The following is a 14,191-nucleotide window of genomic DNA, read 5'->3' as shown; positions in this document are numbered from 1 at the left end:
ACCTCGTAAAGACTTCAAAGAGCAAGGATCATGTAACATCAGCTTCAAAAGGATCATCAGATGTCATAATTTATTCAAATTGTCTATCTTAAACATCAGATGTATTCAGAGATTTTAGGGACAATAGAGCAACAGCTTTCCACAGCAAGATTGTAGGCTTTGATAGATCATTTGCTGCATGGCATTCTCTTCTAAGCTTCTACATTTAGTACTTTCTCAATGTAATTTGCATGTAAGTGTAAGATGTCGAAGAAAAAAACAGTGATCGATTTTATTCTGCTCTTAAAGCTTAAGTCTCTCCCCAGGGTATCTTTTGTCATAGTTGTTAATCTCCACTTTCTTGTTTGTGTATTCTTCCTGATATGGTTCTTGAGCAGGTAGAGGCAAGACAGTGTGGCTACTTCTCTCTCTATCCCTCTTTCTCCTGCACCAACACAAGATAATGTACAGAAAATGCCATGACAAAGTCGTAAACGAAAACTTTATCATACCTCAGATGAAGAAAGACAAGCAGTGCACCAATCAATGTAACACTACCCGCGAGGGATTTCAGTACCATTTTCGGTGTGTTCTCCGCCTTAGCCTCACTTGTCTTGTTGTGTCCTTCCATGATCTATTTAGAGTAGAAAACAATGGTTTTGTTAAGCAGTGTTGAGTGCTTCTACAAACAGAAAAAGTTTGGTTGGGTGACTACTAATTCAGAGTTCGCAATGTTAGAGAAGGGACACACTTGTAGATTTTATGGTTTAGCATCCACTAACGCAAGCTGAACTAAGCAACAAAATGGTTTGGATAAAACCCACATGCTCACCTTTTCTCTTTCTTTTGTATCATCTGGATCCGGGTGGTTCGTTATCGTGCCAACATCGTTAATGAAATGAACTCCATCTTCAATCTCCAAGTTTTCCTCAGCGGACATATCACCTTTCAGTTCGGGCAGAATTCTAGTTTCCGAGCATGATAAGTTTGTCCAGTCGCAGAAACAGTCATTGCCAAGGAAATTATTGATATGATCAGCAGGTTCAGAAGCAGGATGACTTCCAGAGATGTAGCTCCAGTCTGATGCCACTTCATTAGCATGATAGATGCCCATAAATTCCATGCTAACTAGATCTCTTGAGCAATGATCACAGACAACTTTAGAGTCGCTAATCCCTTCACTGTCTCCGGTTTCTAAACTGCCGTGCACATTTCCACGGTAATGATCGTGGGTGCTAACACAATTTCTCCCTGCAACATCACTCCTTGTTTGATAGGAGGTTTCACACAAAGTACTTGGAATACTCTCATCCACAACAGAACCTTCTGGTGATGTGCATCCATCAGCAGAACTGCAACAGCTGGTCTTTGAATCAACTTCGAATTGAAGAATACAAATAGGAATGCCATTCTGGTGGTCTTCGTGTTGAAACCACCTTTCATATGCCATATCATCATGTTTCTCAATTATGCTGCTCAGTTTTTCAACAGCCATACCTGCAAATGTCTCCTTAATATGTCCATCTGCAGGAACAGTATCTATAAGAGAATTGAAGGTTGTCAGTTCTGTTAAGCAAGTTTTGGGGATAGAAACATTAAAAGTTTGATATCGATCTTCCAATCGAGCCTGTACTTCCTGTGGAGAATTTTCATGAGATAAGAAACTACTCTTGCAACAGTTGATAACAGAATTCTGTATGTCCCTGTTATCACTTTGTATAACGCCTCCAAACGTGGAATCAGTGGATTCAAGTAATATGTTTTTCTCGTGTTGATTGTTCTTGTGACTATCTTCATTGTGTGTTTGATCTTCCAGTTCAAAGTAGCCATGCAGTTTAAATAACTCTTCCTCAACTGACCTTCTTTGAGGATAATCTTCTGGGTCTAGATTGAGCATGCATGCAGCAGGAAATGAAGCATGCGAGGAGGGACTTTCAAATTCTAATTCATTATAACTGCTTTCTGCTTCATCAGATTCATAACCACACTCAAAACCTTTCTGCGAAAAGTAAATGCAATTATATCAGCAATCTTCTCTCAGATTTTATATTTAGTAAAGAAGAACATGACGAAGATACTGTTTATTCCAATAGCGATGTCTCTAGGAGCTTGCCTTTCTGTGTAACCTTCTAAAGTCCATGCTGTAGCTACCGGAGCTGGATGAGCTGCATCTTGACTGCTCCAAACTTCTGCAGATACCACCAACTAGATCAGTTGGCATGGCTATTGTGTATGTGACTATGTCGAAATCTGGAACCTATAGAAATCATGGGGAAAAAATATTACTGAGGAATCTCTGTTTGATCTTTTTCTGATTGCGAGATAGTCATGCTAAATGGCATAAGCTACTGAATAACTGTTACTGAAATACTTACGCTTAAACCTTTCGATCGGGCTTTCTTTGAGAAAGAACGAACACACATACTCACTCTGCGAAAGTCCCTTTTCTCAACAACATCAGATGGTGAGAACAAATCAATTCCAGTTAACCCAAGGATTTGGCAGATCTGTCACAAAATGATTTACTACATTAGGATTCCCAAAACTTATGAAACTGCAAGCAAGTTTAATTCTAGTCAGCTCCTTCAAAAGAAAATGGCTAACTGGAAAAGATCGATGATTGTATTTCAGACATTAGCATGAATGCTTCCCATTTGAACGGATGGAGTCTCCGTGGGTGAAAATACATATGTAAGAGATTGACGCATGACCAAATATGATATGTAAAAGAAAAGTGAATAGAAGCAATGGTTTCCCATGGATGGCACAAAGAAGCATAATTACACAGTCCTAAGAGTCTTCTATATGTGGGGAAAAAGCCAAAAAGATAATTGGCATAGGCGAGAGGTGAATCATGGCTTACCAGATAAACTCAAGAAATTCATCACTTGTCATTAACATAGTTGCACAAACTGTGTAGAAACAAGATGTTGAGTAGGCTCACAAGGAGATATCCAATGGTTACGAATATGATAAACAAAACATGCAACTACATGAAAATCCAACTTGTAAAGAAAAGGTTGTGAATTCTTGTTTCAACAACTTGCAGATATCATATGAACATGTGGAATTTATATCTTTCACAACTGATAATTATATCAATCCCTTCTTTCCATAAATGAATGTGTATTAAGTGTTAAATCAACATTACTCAGTTGAAATCAGATATAAGTATTCTTCAGGATTGCATTTGGTATGAGAAAATAATAGGCACGTCTATAAAAGAGAATCAATCAGAGCACCACTGAATGTAATGTGAAGCACCTTCAAAAACGAATCGACTTTCGGATATGGCATATATCGGCTATTCCTCCTAGCAAATGATGTGTGTTCATATATAAATAATTTCGAGTTTCTTAGCTCAACATGATTCTTCAAGAGCCTCTTCCAAACAACTTTGGACACTTGGAAGCTGTATTTCAATGAAGCAAACACATAGATTAAGGCATGAAAGGGAAGGGAAAAAGAATATAGACAAATTACACATACAATTAACATGAAGAAGATAGGCTAAACATACAGCAACTCCCCATCGGCAAGCAAATCAGCAATAGGCATCTCCTCATCGATTCTAAATTGAAGAACTTCTCCGAGCCATATTCTTGTTTGAGTCTACATGGGGGAAAACAGAATTTGAGCAGATCATTTGCTTATAGAGAAAGACATAAGTTTCACTATGACAGCAACCACGACAGAGAATCTGAGTAAGAGTTGATGGAAAAACCAATATCACGATAAAGCATGTCGACTTCAGATGAAAAGGATAAAAATTCACTATTAAGAAAACCCTGGCCGATACTCCTGAGATCACAAATCTAGTTCATATCCTCTCTGAATAAAATAAGAAAGATCACTTTCTCACGGTGAAACGAGGTTTTTTTTTTTTTTTAAAATAGAATAAAGAAAACAAGAAGCAAAGTTCGATCGAGTACCTGCAAGAACACATCGTCGAGCTCCCGGAAGCTGGACTCCGGCGATTCTTCGCTCACCTTCACTACCTCCGGCGAGCTCGTCCTCGTCACCCGCCTCATTCCACTTTCCGCCAAACTACCGAACAAGAGATCGCAGAGACGAAGAAAAAAGCTCGCTCCTTTCCACTACCTTCCAATCGGCATCATCGCACTCCCCATACCGGAGGGTTCGATGCCAGGAGGAGGAGGAGCAAGAAACTGGTCCCAGAACCAAAACACCTCCAAAAAAGTACCTTTTCTCATGCTAACGTGTAATCCCCCGCTCGCACAAATCCAGACACTCGCAGATAAACACAGACTGATCTTTTCCCATCTCTTCCCGTCTCCTCCATCCGTGCTGATCCACAAACAAATCCGCAGACTGCAGCCTCGTCCGTCCGCTCGTCTCCTCTCCTTGTCCAAAGTTTCAATTTTTTGTCGCTTCCACGAAATGAAACAATGCGCCAAGCAAGGATTTCTTTGTCTTGTCCCGAATTTACCGTCCGTCTGAAAACATTCTCCGCGGCTTGATCGAGCACCTGATGAATGCCGATGCGACTTGCAGAAACTTCTCAAATTCTGATGGTTCCTTGGGATGCGTAGCGAGCAGGTTAATGCTGGCTGAGGAGTGACATGGAGCGTGAGTCCAGAGAAAGCACGGTGGTCGTGTTGACCCTGCACTCCCCGTTCTCGATGCTGCCGCACAGGGCTGGGCCCACTCCACCTAACCCCACCATCCTATTTCTTCACAACAATAATGGAGCTATAAATATAGTTTGTTGCCATAAATACATATATAATTTATTCTATTTTCCTTTTAACAGCATGGTATATATTAAATATTAATTAAATTAATATGTTCAACATATTTTAAAATTTAAACTAGTAAATTAAATAATTATTTTAATTATAATCAGTTTTACAATAATGAGATCGTTCTATTTTGTGTAGAATAAGTCAGACTGAAATAAATGGATATATAATTTTTAAAAATTAATTAATTAAGAAAAAACCATGTGACTTGCGCCTTGTTCTTTGCCAATTTTAAATCTCCATCCAAATAAATAACAACTTCATGCATAGATCGTGAAGCAATTTAGTACATCATTAATATTAATTTTTAGCTCGAAGCAAACAATTTATCTTAATTTCCTCACGATCTAGATAGAATTGCTTCGTTTTTACTAAACAAGTTAGTTCATTACGAACCAATCTCAAATTCTCAATCCTATACTAAACATCTTTATGATAGCGTCCTTAATTAAATATCTACAAGATTAACAACGTAAGGGTGTCACAAAAATATTTTCAATAGTTAATTAATATATCTATTAAATGATATATATAATTAATTAATTATCAATTTCTAATTACAATGTACTGGAGTTTTCGTGAATTAGATTGGTCATTTTTAAAATTAATTATTTTAAAAGAATTAAATATCTAAATTATTAAATTAAAAGGTGTTATTCTAGCATTTAATTAATTAATAGTCCAATAAACACTATGCAAAAAATCACCAAACATTTTGAAAATGAATTAATAGACCAATAAATTTTGGCCCATTTAAGAATGATGTGAGATCAGCCCGGCTCGATTAGCATTTCCGGAGTGGCCCATTTAAGAATGATAAAGGAGCGTCGTGCGGTCGAAACAAATATTGCTGGCGAGGAGAGCGCGCGAGAGAGATGAGGACGAGAGGCGAGGCGATTCCGCCGACCGGCGCGATGCTGCTGTGCTCCGCCTTGATCCTGATCGAATGGTCGCATTCCTCCGCAGCGCTGTGGCTGAGCCTGCCGCCTCATACGATGAAATGCGTGTCGGAGGATATCCACGCCGGCGTCGTCGCCATGGCGGACTATGCCATCGCCCACGAGGGCGATCCGCAGACGGCGCCCTCCGTCACCGTCAAGGTGCTTCCCTCTCGGCCCCCTTTTGATCATCGCCCCTTATTTGTGGGAAGTCTTTGATTTTGCCGCCTCTAAACTCGTAGCCAATTTGTTCGTCGCTCAGTCTTGATCCTTTACTTTGGCTTTCTGGCATTGTCTGAAATATCCGTGTGCTCGGGGTGTTTTTAGGGTATTAGCTCGATGGAACACGAATTAGTCGCTCATAGCGAGACAGGACGGCATAGGATTTGGTTTGTACGATCGACAGGTTGAGATCTTAGATTGTTTTACATTTAGGTTTCTCACAGTTTTATGACACTATAGAAGCTAATCAGTGCGTGATTATGGAACTCGATTAACTATCTACACAACTTGGATCTCATTATCTACATGGTCAAGATTCGTTTTAGGTAATCATAAGAAAGTTAAAGCTGTTAGGAAATGCCAATTATATATTATTATTTAACAATTAATACAATGACTGATTGTTTAGGAAATAAACACTTAAATTTGATGTGCATTTTCTCAATTGGACAGTGCGTTGGTGTTGAAGTGTCAATGTTGGATGCGAGTACATTGAGGATAGATGAAGAGTCCAACTATCTCTATCTGATATGATAAGAATCATGACATTGTTTTTCATGGAAGGACACTGTATTACACGTATCTGCATTGTTCTTTCTTAATCAGAAAAATAAGGAGGCTCAAATTAATTACACTTCCTGACATGAAACTGGTGAGAGTGAATTACCAGTTTGAGATCAAGGTTTGGTTCTTGGACGGTTCAGAAACAGATTTTGCTAACTTGCTCTTTCTAGTTCTTATGTTATCCATTTTTCTTGTTTTCCTACATTACTTCCGAATAGCTGTGTTTGATAGTTATCCATTTGTAACTATTTCTTACTTTTGATTCATTGGCTACTGATTAGTAAATTGAATATGGGATTCAATGGTGGTATTTCCCTACAAGTTCTATTAGTGGCATTGCCGTGTAATTCTTATAATTCCGCCTTCAGTTACTCATGGAAAGACTTGTTTGCAGTTGCTCATTGGGCAAGTCTTCAGAGTAATAGAAACTGAACAAAACTGTTTTCCATGTATCTGGAATTTTGCAGTGTGTTCGGTGGCATTGGAGAGAGTAGTCACTGAATTGATAGAAACTGAAAAATTTTCAAGTGTTGATCTCCAGTGGGATTGATGAAAAAAAAAAATCAATTCAGATAACATACTGTCTATAGCTTCAGTATACTGCAAATGTTGTGGACTTCCCCATTCTAGCATATGAACATTTGAAGCCTCATTTACTTGCAAATCAGATAATCATTGATATCAACAGATTTGCCTTTTTCATTTCAGGTAACTTCGCCGAATGGAGATATACTTCATCACAAGGAAAATGTTACAGCAGGTCACTTTGGGTTCACTGCCAATGACCCGGGCAACTATCCTGCATGTTTCTGGCTTGATCCTCATCACAGTGGCAGAACTGGAACAAGCGTTAGCATCAACTGGAAAATCGGCATAGCTACAAAGGACTGGGGAAACATTGCTAAAATAGAAAAAATTGAGGTCTGAATTAACTGATAAACTGCTACTATGTCCTGTCCTGAAGTAAAACTTCATTTTGAATAGCTCCACTTATTTTCCCCAGGGTGTTGAGCTTGAGCTGAGGAAGCTAGAGGAAGCCGTAGAGGTGATTCATGAAAATTTGTTGTATCTCAGAAAGAGGTAAACTCTGCGCCTTGAACTCATGAAATCTCTATTGTTGCATACCAAATCATGATTTAGTTAAAAAAAAAAAATTCTTTCAGAGAAGCAAACATGAGGGATCTGAGTGAGAAAACAAACACTCGAGTTGCAACGTTCAGTATGTTGTCCCTTGGCGTTTGTATTGTTGCCTCTACATTGCAGTTGTGGCATCTGAAAGGTTTCTTTCTTAAAAAGAAGCTCATCTAATTATTCTTTAAGCTTGATTCCATGTCAAAAATATATATATATTTTTTCAGTTTTTGGTTTCAGTATTGTTAATTTTAATTTTAATTTTTGTTTTGTCTATAATGTGGCCTTGGAACATGTAACCACTGAGGTGTTCAAGTCCTGGGAAAACTGGCAGTAAACATTATATCACTCCTTAGAACCACTCTGGCAATCTGGTTCTGTTTCTAGTACTTGAAGTCTCTGTATTTCAGGAAATCAGATGAATAAATTGAATGCCTATTTTGAAAGAAGTCAGGGAAAATAAGCTGCCACACCTTCCTGTATTATTAAAATAGGAGAACACAGTTAGTGAGAATAAAGGATCAAAATTTGAATCCTAATAAAAACTAATAATTTGAAAGTCCCTTTAAATATCTATAAGTTGCATTTCATCAGATTTATTGATAGATGAATTAGGGAGATTATCTCCGAGATTAATCAGCGTATAAATACTTTGATTTTCAATAAATATGAATATTATGAATTTTTTTTATGAGTGTATATAAATTATATTTTAAATTTACGCGGCAAATATAATAAAAAACAAACAAAGGCATGTTTAACTGAGGACAGCTGGACTGAGAGAACATGGATAAACGCCCACAGAGAGAGGGATTTTTTATTTATTTTTATTTTTGAATTTAAATAAATTATTTTGGGTCGTCGTTTGGAATGGGCCGGCCCGAAACGGGTTCGTGAGCTAGCAGCTTGACACGTTATCCCGAGCGAATCCTGTTTGCTGTCCAACGCCGCACATCTTTGGTCATCCGCATTCATTCCCGTCCCCAACAATCGTTTCTTTCCTCTTTCACTATTTTTCTCCTCGTCGTCGTCTTCTTCCTTTTCCTGCCCAATCGCTTGGCGTGCTCATGGCCTTCTTCTCCCACCACCACCTTCAGCAACCGCAGCCTCCGGCGCAGCAGCAGCAGCAGCTGGGAATCCCCTTCAGGTGTCCCACTTTTCCTTTTTTACTTTTATTTCTTCCTCATCGGCAATTCCAAGGATCAACCTGAAAATTTCAGGAATTTCGTGCCGATCAATGGCCAAATCTCCGCTCCTGTCGATTTCAGCCCCGCTGCCTTAGCCGATCCTACCCATCACGCTGGTACTCACGTTTCCTCTTTCCGATTACTAGGGTTTCATTATGGTTCATCCCGTGTTAAAAATCCTTTCTTTTCTGGGTTCTGCTTTGGCAGTCGGTCGTGTTATGGGCCTCGCCCCAGGCGCTGGGACGGTGGTGGATGGAGGATCGAACGGCTGGGAGCCCATGAGGAAGAGGATCAAGGAGCAGGATCTTCTGGAGAACTCCCAGATATCGTCCATTGATTTCCTTCATACCGGGTCTGTGTCCACGGGATTAGGCCTCTCGCTTGATGATCGGAGAATTGCTGCATCGTCTGGGGAGTCACAACTTTTACTTCTCCCGACCTTCGACCAGGACATCAATCGCGAGATGCAACGAATGGATGCAGAGATGGATCAATTCATCAAGCTCGAGGTCAGTATGTTTCATTGCCTGCTTATATGAGTTTAGAACCATTTATGGTTCCAGTGGTGCATATTCATTTTCTCCTATATTTTCGTGGAGTTTTTGTTTTTTTTTTTGGAGCAATCTATTTGACTATTTGGCTGCTCACTAGAACCTGGTTGATGGAAAAGTTTTTTCTCTCCATATGATTCTGCACTAGCAACTTTGCGTGACTTGATTGACTTAATGTTTTTCTTCAGCGCTATACTTCACTGGCTGTTCCAATTAGAATTTATGACTTATAGTTTCTTTAAAATAAAAAACCATAGTTTGTGAAGTTTGTGCTGAGTAACTTGAAAGGTGACCCAATAATTCAAGTTGCTAATTAATTCACCGAGTTGTTGCTGTCATAATTCATTATGAAGTACTTCTTTTTATTTTGGCTTTTACTTTCATTTTGGTCTGATGGAAAAGCATATGAACATATAATCTTTTCAAATCCAGCACTCGGAGGAGCTTAGTATGAGGTTATGACAAATTTTACTGATGAAGGAGACAAACTCTGACTGATATGTTTTTGATATTTCAATGAAAGGGAAATCCCTTTTGCTGTCTGAAATAGGAAATCTTCTACTGTGTAATAATTTTGTTGGCAGGCGGTAAGTACCAGATTTTACTTGATCCGGTATTTGTCTCTGAATCATGGAGTAACAGGTGATATTGGTGTTGTTGCTTTGATATACAATCTGCTAATTTCTGATTGCATTTTGGATGCTTTCAGTTACCATTTCATCTGATCCCATAGGATAAGTTAATTATCAATAGATTTGATTGGAGATACTGTCCTTGAAATGATTTTGAATTTCTGCCTGTTTCATAATGTTTTGAACTTTGAAGAAAAAAAGAGTTATTTTTTTACTATACTATTTTGTTACTAACTGTTTATGGAATGGTTCTTAATTTCACAAAGGCACATTCAATGTGAAAAACCATTAAATCTTTGTTGAAGACTATATGGCTAATGATTTCTGTAGTTTAAAGAGGGCACAACTTCATATTGTTAGTTCACATATAGCTCATTGTTTTTCCAAAAAAAGCTAACTATTATTGTACATCTGTATTACATTCAAAATGTGGGTACAGGAAAGACCATACCCCAAGCAGTTTAGAAACTGAATGTGTTGGCATACACCTTGACAGTTTTTCCTCTCCAAAAGAAATTCAACATAAGCCAATACTCGAAAAAGAGATGATAGGCCATTGGTGAAATTGTCAATTCATATTGTAATCAGCTTTCAGGCCTTGATTCTTCTTCTGCAAGCTTGGCAAACTATAAACTCCTTGTTCATCCTTGTTTCTAGTTCACTTATTATTTTGTAATTTATAATAGTTTATCTTCCAGTGTTATTGCATCATCAACTCAACTATTTAGGGTCGGCTTAATCAATATTTTCCCTCCATTGAGCTTTATGGAAAGCTATATCACTAATAATATTCAGCTTAATTATTTTTTCATTACATCAATTAATATTTTCTTTAGCCTCCCTCTCCCCCTTGCACTTTCTTGCTTCCATTCTAATAGATACAAACTCCTCAAACAATAAAAGCTATTTGTTATCTTTGAGCGTATCAAAACAATCTCAATGTATTTTATCTCATTTTATCATCTATTAGAATTATGCTTAATCTCCTCGTATATTTATACATTTTTTATTTCTTATATTTATATTGGAATTTGCTGAATTTCTTTCAAATGGTTATATATATATTTTTACTTTATCTTTTCTAGTATCTTCATACATATGCTTCAGTATTCTCATCTTTGTTATAGAACTTGTTGTATGTGTTATTTTCTTTCAGTCCATAAGTATAGATGGTTGTGCAACAACGTTTATTATTACTTTTCACTTAAGACTCATAGACCTTTTCCATTTCGACCACAGATTCTTTATCTTATTAACAATATATTCATTAATATCAGTTCTTGTTGAATAATAGATTCAATATATCTAAATGTCTTACATGGATGTTATGCTCATCCATCTTAACTTTTAACTGTTATTCTTTTCTTGCTATAAATTATATTTCATACAGTTTGAGACTTTTAGTTTCTTAAGAATTGTTTTAAATTTAACCTAACTACACAATTCAAGCATATAGGAAAACTAAAATTTCATTGGTGAGATAATTTCATACTGCAGGAGCAAACTCTGTTATATATGTGTAACTTACAAATAAACTGAATATATTAGCAAAGTCTATAATCTTTTAGGTTATCCTTTTAAAGCAAATCTGTCTGTTGCATTTACCAAACAACTTCATGCATTTTTTGTGCCTATGAACTCTCTTACTCTCTGATGCAATTGGAATAATGAATATGATTAGTTTGTTTCCTTGTTTTGTTTGTCTCTGAGTTTCACTAAAATTGTGCTGGTCATTCTATGGTCTTTTTCGATCCAAACTGGGAATATCATCTGACTTTGCATTCAGAACTGTCACTTATAAGAATCCACTTGTACACCTGTCAAAATGGGCAGGGTGAGCGTCTGAGGAAATCAATAATGGAGAAGCTTCAGATGAAACAATTTCAAACGCTAGCTTCATTGGAGGAGAAGATCCGGAGGAAGGTAAGAGAGAAAGAATCAGAAATGGAGGGAATAAACAAGAGGAACGCAGAGCTGGAGGAACAGTTGAAGCAGTTGGCCCTGGAAGCAAGCACATGGCAGCAAAGGGCAAAGTACAATGAGAGCTTGATAAATTCCCTCAAATATAATCTCGAGCAACTATACGCGCAGAGAAAAGACACAAAGGAAGGGTGCGGAGATAGCGAGGTAGATGATGCAGCCTCGTGTTGCAACGGGGACATGGGTTTGCAATTGATGTCGAAGCAGAACAACGATATGGAGTCTAAGGTGTGTAAGGTGTGCGGCACAAACGACATTTGCATGCTTTTATTGCCCTGCCGGCACCTATGCCTCTGCAAAGAATGTGAAGGCAAGCTTAGTTTCTGCCCGTTGTGTCGCGCGTCTAAATTGATTGGCATGGAGATCTATATGTGATCAAAGGCCTCCTGGAGATGCTACCCACCTTGTCTGCAACAGTTGTGAATATCTCCATCTCCCAAATTAAAAGGACAACGATAAATCAGACTTTTATGCTCTGTTGTTGTATCTAAATATCCTACTGTGGTGTGTCTTGTTAGAGTCGAACAGCGTCATTTAGTCTTTCATATCAAACTCGAGATAGAAAATTCTGATGCTTTTTCGGATGTGTTCTTTGACTGGTCATCTGATGCAATTCAGCTAAATTGAGAATTGGTGGCCAAACCAATCGAAAAAAATCAGAATTTGCAGGGCGTCTGATCCTCTGCTTCGACCTAAAGAAAAAGAAAAGAGGTTTCTACAACCTTTTATTGTTGTTATGCTTCTTTTCCCTGTGTAAACGTTGAACAGAATGATGGTTATTCCTTTAACGGCTCTTCTTTCTTCCTTTCAACGTTCTTGTGCTGTCTTTATGTTTGGTTCCTTTTCCACATAAATTAGTTGCATAAATTTTATTCTTTAACTAACTTTTTCGTTAGATTTCAACACAAACCCATTAAATTATTTTCATTATATGACATCGTTTGTCTTCCTATTATAATCTTTCACTCTAATCTACTCAATTTGTTCAACCACAAAATTATTTGGTCAAGGCATTTCAAATTATGTAATCCGTCTAATACAATACTATTGTAGTAAATTCTAAATACTTTAAACATTAATATATCAAAATATTCTTTATCACACAAAAACTGGTGATTAATTTATGCACACAAGAATTTTCAAACAGGATAGCACTCTAATTAGATACCTAGCCATGATACACCTTCAGTCATGAATCAATATCATCTAACTTGCAAGTAAAGGCAGAAGCAATATTGGAATAAAAAAATGAGATCATGAACAGTCCACAAAGTTAATATAGAGAGATCAATGACACTCACAGCAGACATGCTTAGTACACAAGGAAGTTAAAAGGAGTGTCCAATAAATGTGCATTTAAAGATCAATAAGTGGTAAATTATGAAACTGATATAAAAAAGTCACTGGAATACAGCTTCTTCTAGGCAAGAAAATCAGAAATTTTCTAGGTGGAATATCTATATTCTCTTCTGTCAGCTGTGACATACATACAATATTTTGTGATTCCAGATATTGATGATAAGAATGTCATAGCGAAAAGAGTATTAGAATACAAACTTCCTACCTTGGGGGAATGCTATACCAACAATTGAATTAACACAGGTGCCTTTGCTATTTGTCAATTCAAACCTGTTAGATAACACTTCTTAGCACATACAAGTTTAGATGCATCTTAAAAATCTATTAAACCCTATGCAAGTTTAATCTAACAATCACATCCCTTATATCACTTTTAATTATGTCAACTACATTCATCCTCTTGCAACTTCACATTTAGAGATTTAACTTGTCTAATTATAAAATTTACCCCTCTCATTTCTGACATATTAGGTTTTTTTGTAAGTCATTTCTTACAAAATCAACATTCTCATTCATACAATATTATTGTAATAGAATCTCAGGAAATCCTCCCTATTTCAACTGCAGATTAGCTATTAATTACATCATTAATATCTCATTCCCATTGAACATATTGAAAAAATATCCAAGATAGTTAGTTATACACTTTGATTAATTCATTTCATCCATTTTAACTATTCTCTTCCTCCTTTTCTTATTATTAAAATTACATTAATTTTCTAATGTTATCATACACCTAAAGAAATATATTGGGTAAGTTCATCAGATGCAGATATAAAAGGATAGAGACTTGGAATTGACTTGATGTAAACCTATAGCTCACAAAATTAACACTAATAATAACTATATTATCATATATGTATTCTATCATATCTATATAATTAC

The 14,191-nt window shown here is 37.0% G+C and overlaps 3 protein-coding genes across 4 annotated transcripts; 2 read left to right on the top strand and 1 right to left on the bottom strand.

The window, feature by feature from the left end:
* Positions 1 to 43: 43 nt before the first annotated feature.
* LOC141814928 (uncharacterized) lies at positions 44 to 4,491 on the bottom strand. Of its 2 annotated transcripts, XM_074702888.1 has the most exons (8): positions 3,912 to 4,491; positions 3,500 to 3,591; positions 3,244 to 3,391; positions 2,355 to 2,486; positions 2,093 to 2,236; positions 812 to 1,978; positions 492 to 613; positions 44 to 424 (listed from the first exon to the last, which is right to left on the bottom strand). In XM_074702888.1, the coding sequence occupies exons 1-8, from the start codon at positions 4,008 to 4,010 to the stop codon at positions 283 to 285; spliced, it is 2,046 nt and encodes a 681-aa protein (XP_074558989.1). In that variant the 5' UTR covers positions 4,011 to 4,491; the 3' UTR covers positions 44 to 282. The 2 variants fall into 2 exon arrangements, with proteins under 2 accessions (XP_074558989.1, XP_074558990.1); XM_074702889.1 differs by lacking the exon at positions 3,912 to 4,491 and having other exon boundaries at positions 3,469 to 3,568.
* A 1,126-nt stretch (positions 4,492 to 5,617) lies between these two features.
* On the top strand, positions 5,618 to 7,774 carry LOC141815592 (transmembrane emp24 domain-containing protein p24delta3-like). The gene is made up of 4 exons (XM_074703545.1): positions 5,618 to 5,842; positions 7,175 to 7,387; positions 7,470 to 7,546; positions 7,630 to 7,774. Exons 1-4 carry the CDS (start codon positions 5,618 to 5,620, stop codon positions 7,772 to 7,774), a joined length of 660 nt encoding a protein of 219 aa, XP_074559646.1.
* An 813-nt stretch (positions 7,775 to 8,587) lies between these two features.
* On the top strand, positions 8,588 to 12,524 carry LOC141815459 (putative BOI-related E3 ubiquitin-protein ligase 2). The gene is made up of 4 exons (XM_074703402.1): positions 8,588 to 8,744; positions 8,818 to 8,900; positions 8,992 to 9,293; positions 11,801 to 12,524. The coding sequence occupies exons 1-4, from the start codon at positions 8,665 to 8,667 to the stop codon at positions 12,320 to 12,322; spliced, it is 987 nt and encodes a 328-aa protein (XP_074559503.1). The 5' UTR covers positions 8,588 to 8,664; the 3' UTR covers positions 12,323 to 12,524.
* The last annotated feature ends 1,667 nt before the right edge of the window (positions 12,525 to 14,191 follow it).

Source organism: Curcuma longa, chromosome 21 (assembly GCF_044706935.1).
Source record: "Curcuma longa cultivar G26 ecotype Majalengka, Jawa Barat chromosome 21, ITB_CL_G26_1.1, whole genome shotgun sequence".
Taxonomy (NCBI): Eukaryota; Viridiplantae; Streptophyta; class Magnoliopsida; order Zingiberales; family Zingiberaceae; genus Curcuma; species Curcuma longa.
This window is presented reverse-complemented; position numbering and strand designations above follow the sequence as displayed.

What these genes read in the sequence shown, in the direction of transcription:
- LOC141814928 (XM_074702888.1), bottom strand. Translation starts at nt 4,010, where the DNA reads ATGAGGCGGGTGACGAGGACGAGCTCGCCGGAGGTAGTGAAGGTGAGC. An exon ending in TCGACGATGTGTTCTTGCAG is followed by an intron (nt 3,592 to 3,911) that starts GTACTCGATCGA and finishes TCCCCCATGTAG; the next exon opens with ACTCAAACAAGAATATGGCT. An exon ending in AAGTCGATTCGTTTTTGAAG is followed by an intron (nt 2,487 to 3,243) that starts GTGCTTCACATT and finishes ATTTTGTGACAG; the next exon opens with ATCTGCCAAATCCTTGGGTT.
- LOC141815459 (XM_074703402.1), top strand. Translation starts at nt 8,665, where the DNA reads ATGGCCTTCTTCTCCCACCACCACCTTCAGCAACCGCAGCCTCCGGCG. An exon ending in CGATCCTACCCATCACGCTG is followed by an intron (nt 8,901 to 8,991) that starts GTACTCACGTTT and finishes CTGCTTTGGCAG; the next exon opens with TCGGTCGTGTTATGGGCCTC. An exon ending in ATCAATTCATCAAGCTCGAG is followed by an intron (nt 9,294 to 11,800) that starts GTCAGTATGTTT and finishes CAAAATGGGCAG; the next exon opens with GGTGAGCGTCTGAGGAAATC.
- LOC141815592 (XM_074703545.1), top strand. Translation starts at nt 5,618, where the DNA reads ATGAGGACGAGAGGCGAGGCGATTCCGCCGACCGGCGCGATGCTGCTG. An exon ending in CTAAAATAGAAAAAATTGAG is followed by an intron (nt 7,388 to 7,469) that starts GTCTGAATTAAC and finishes TATTTTCCCCAG; the next exon opens with GGTGTTGAGCTTGAGCTGAG. An exon ending in TTGTTGTATCTCAGAAAGAG is followed by an intron (nt 7,547 to 7,629) that starts GTAAACTCTGCG and finishes AAATTCTTTCAG; the next exon opens with AGAAGCAAACATGAGGGATC.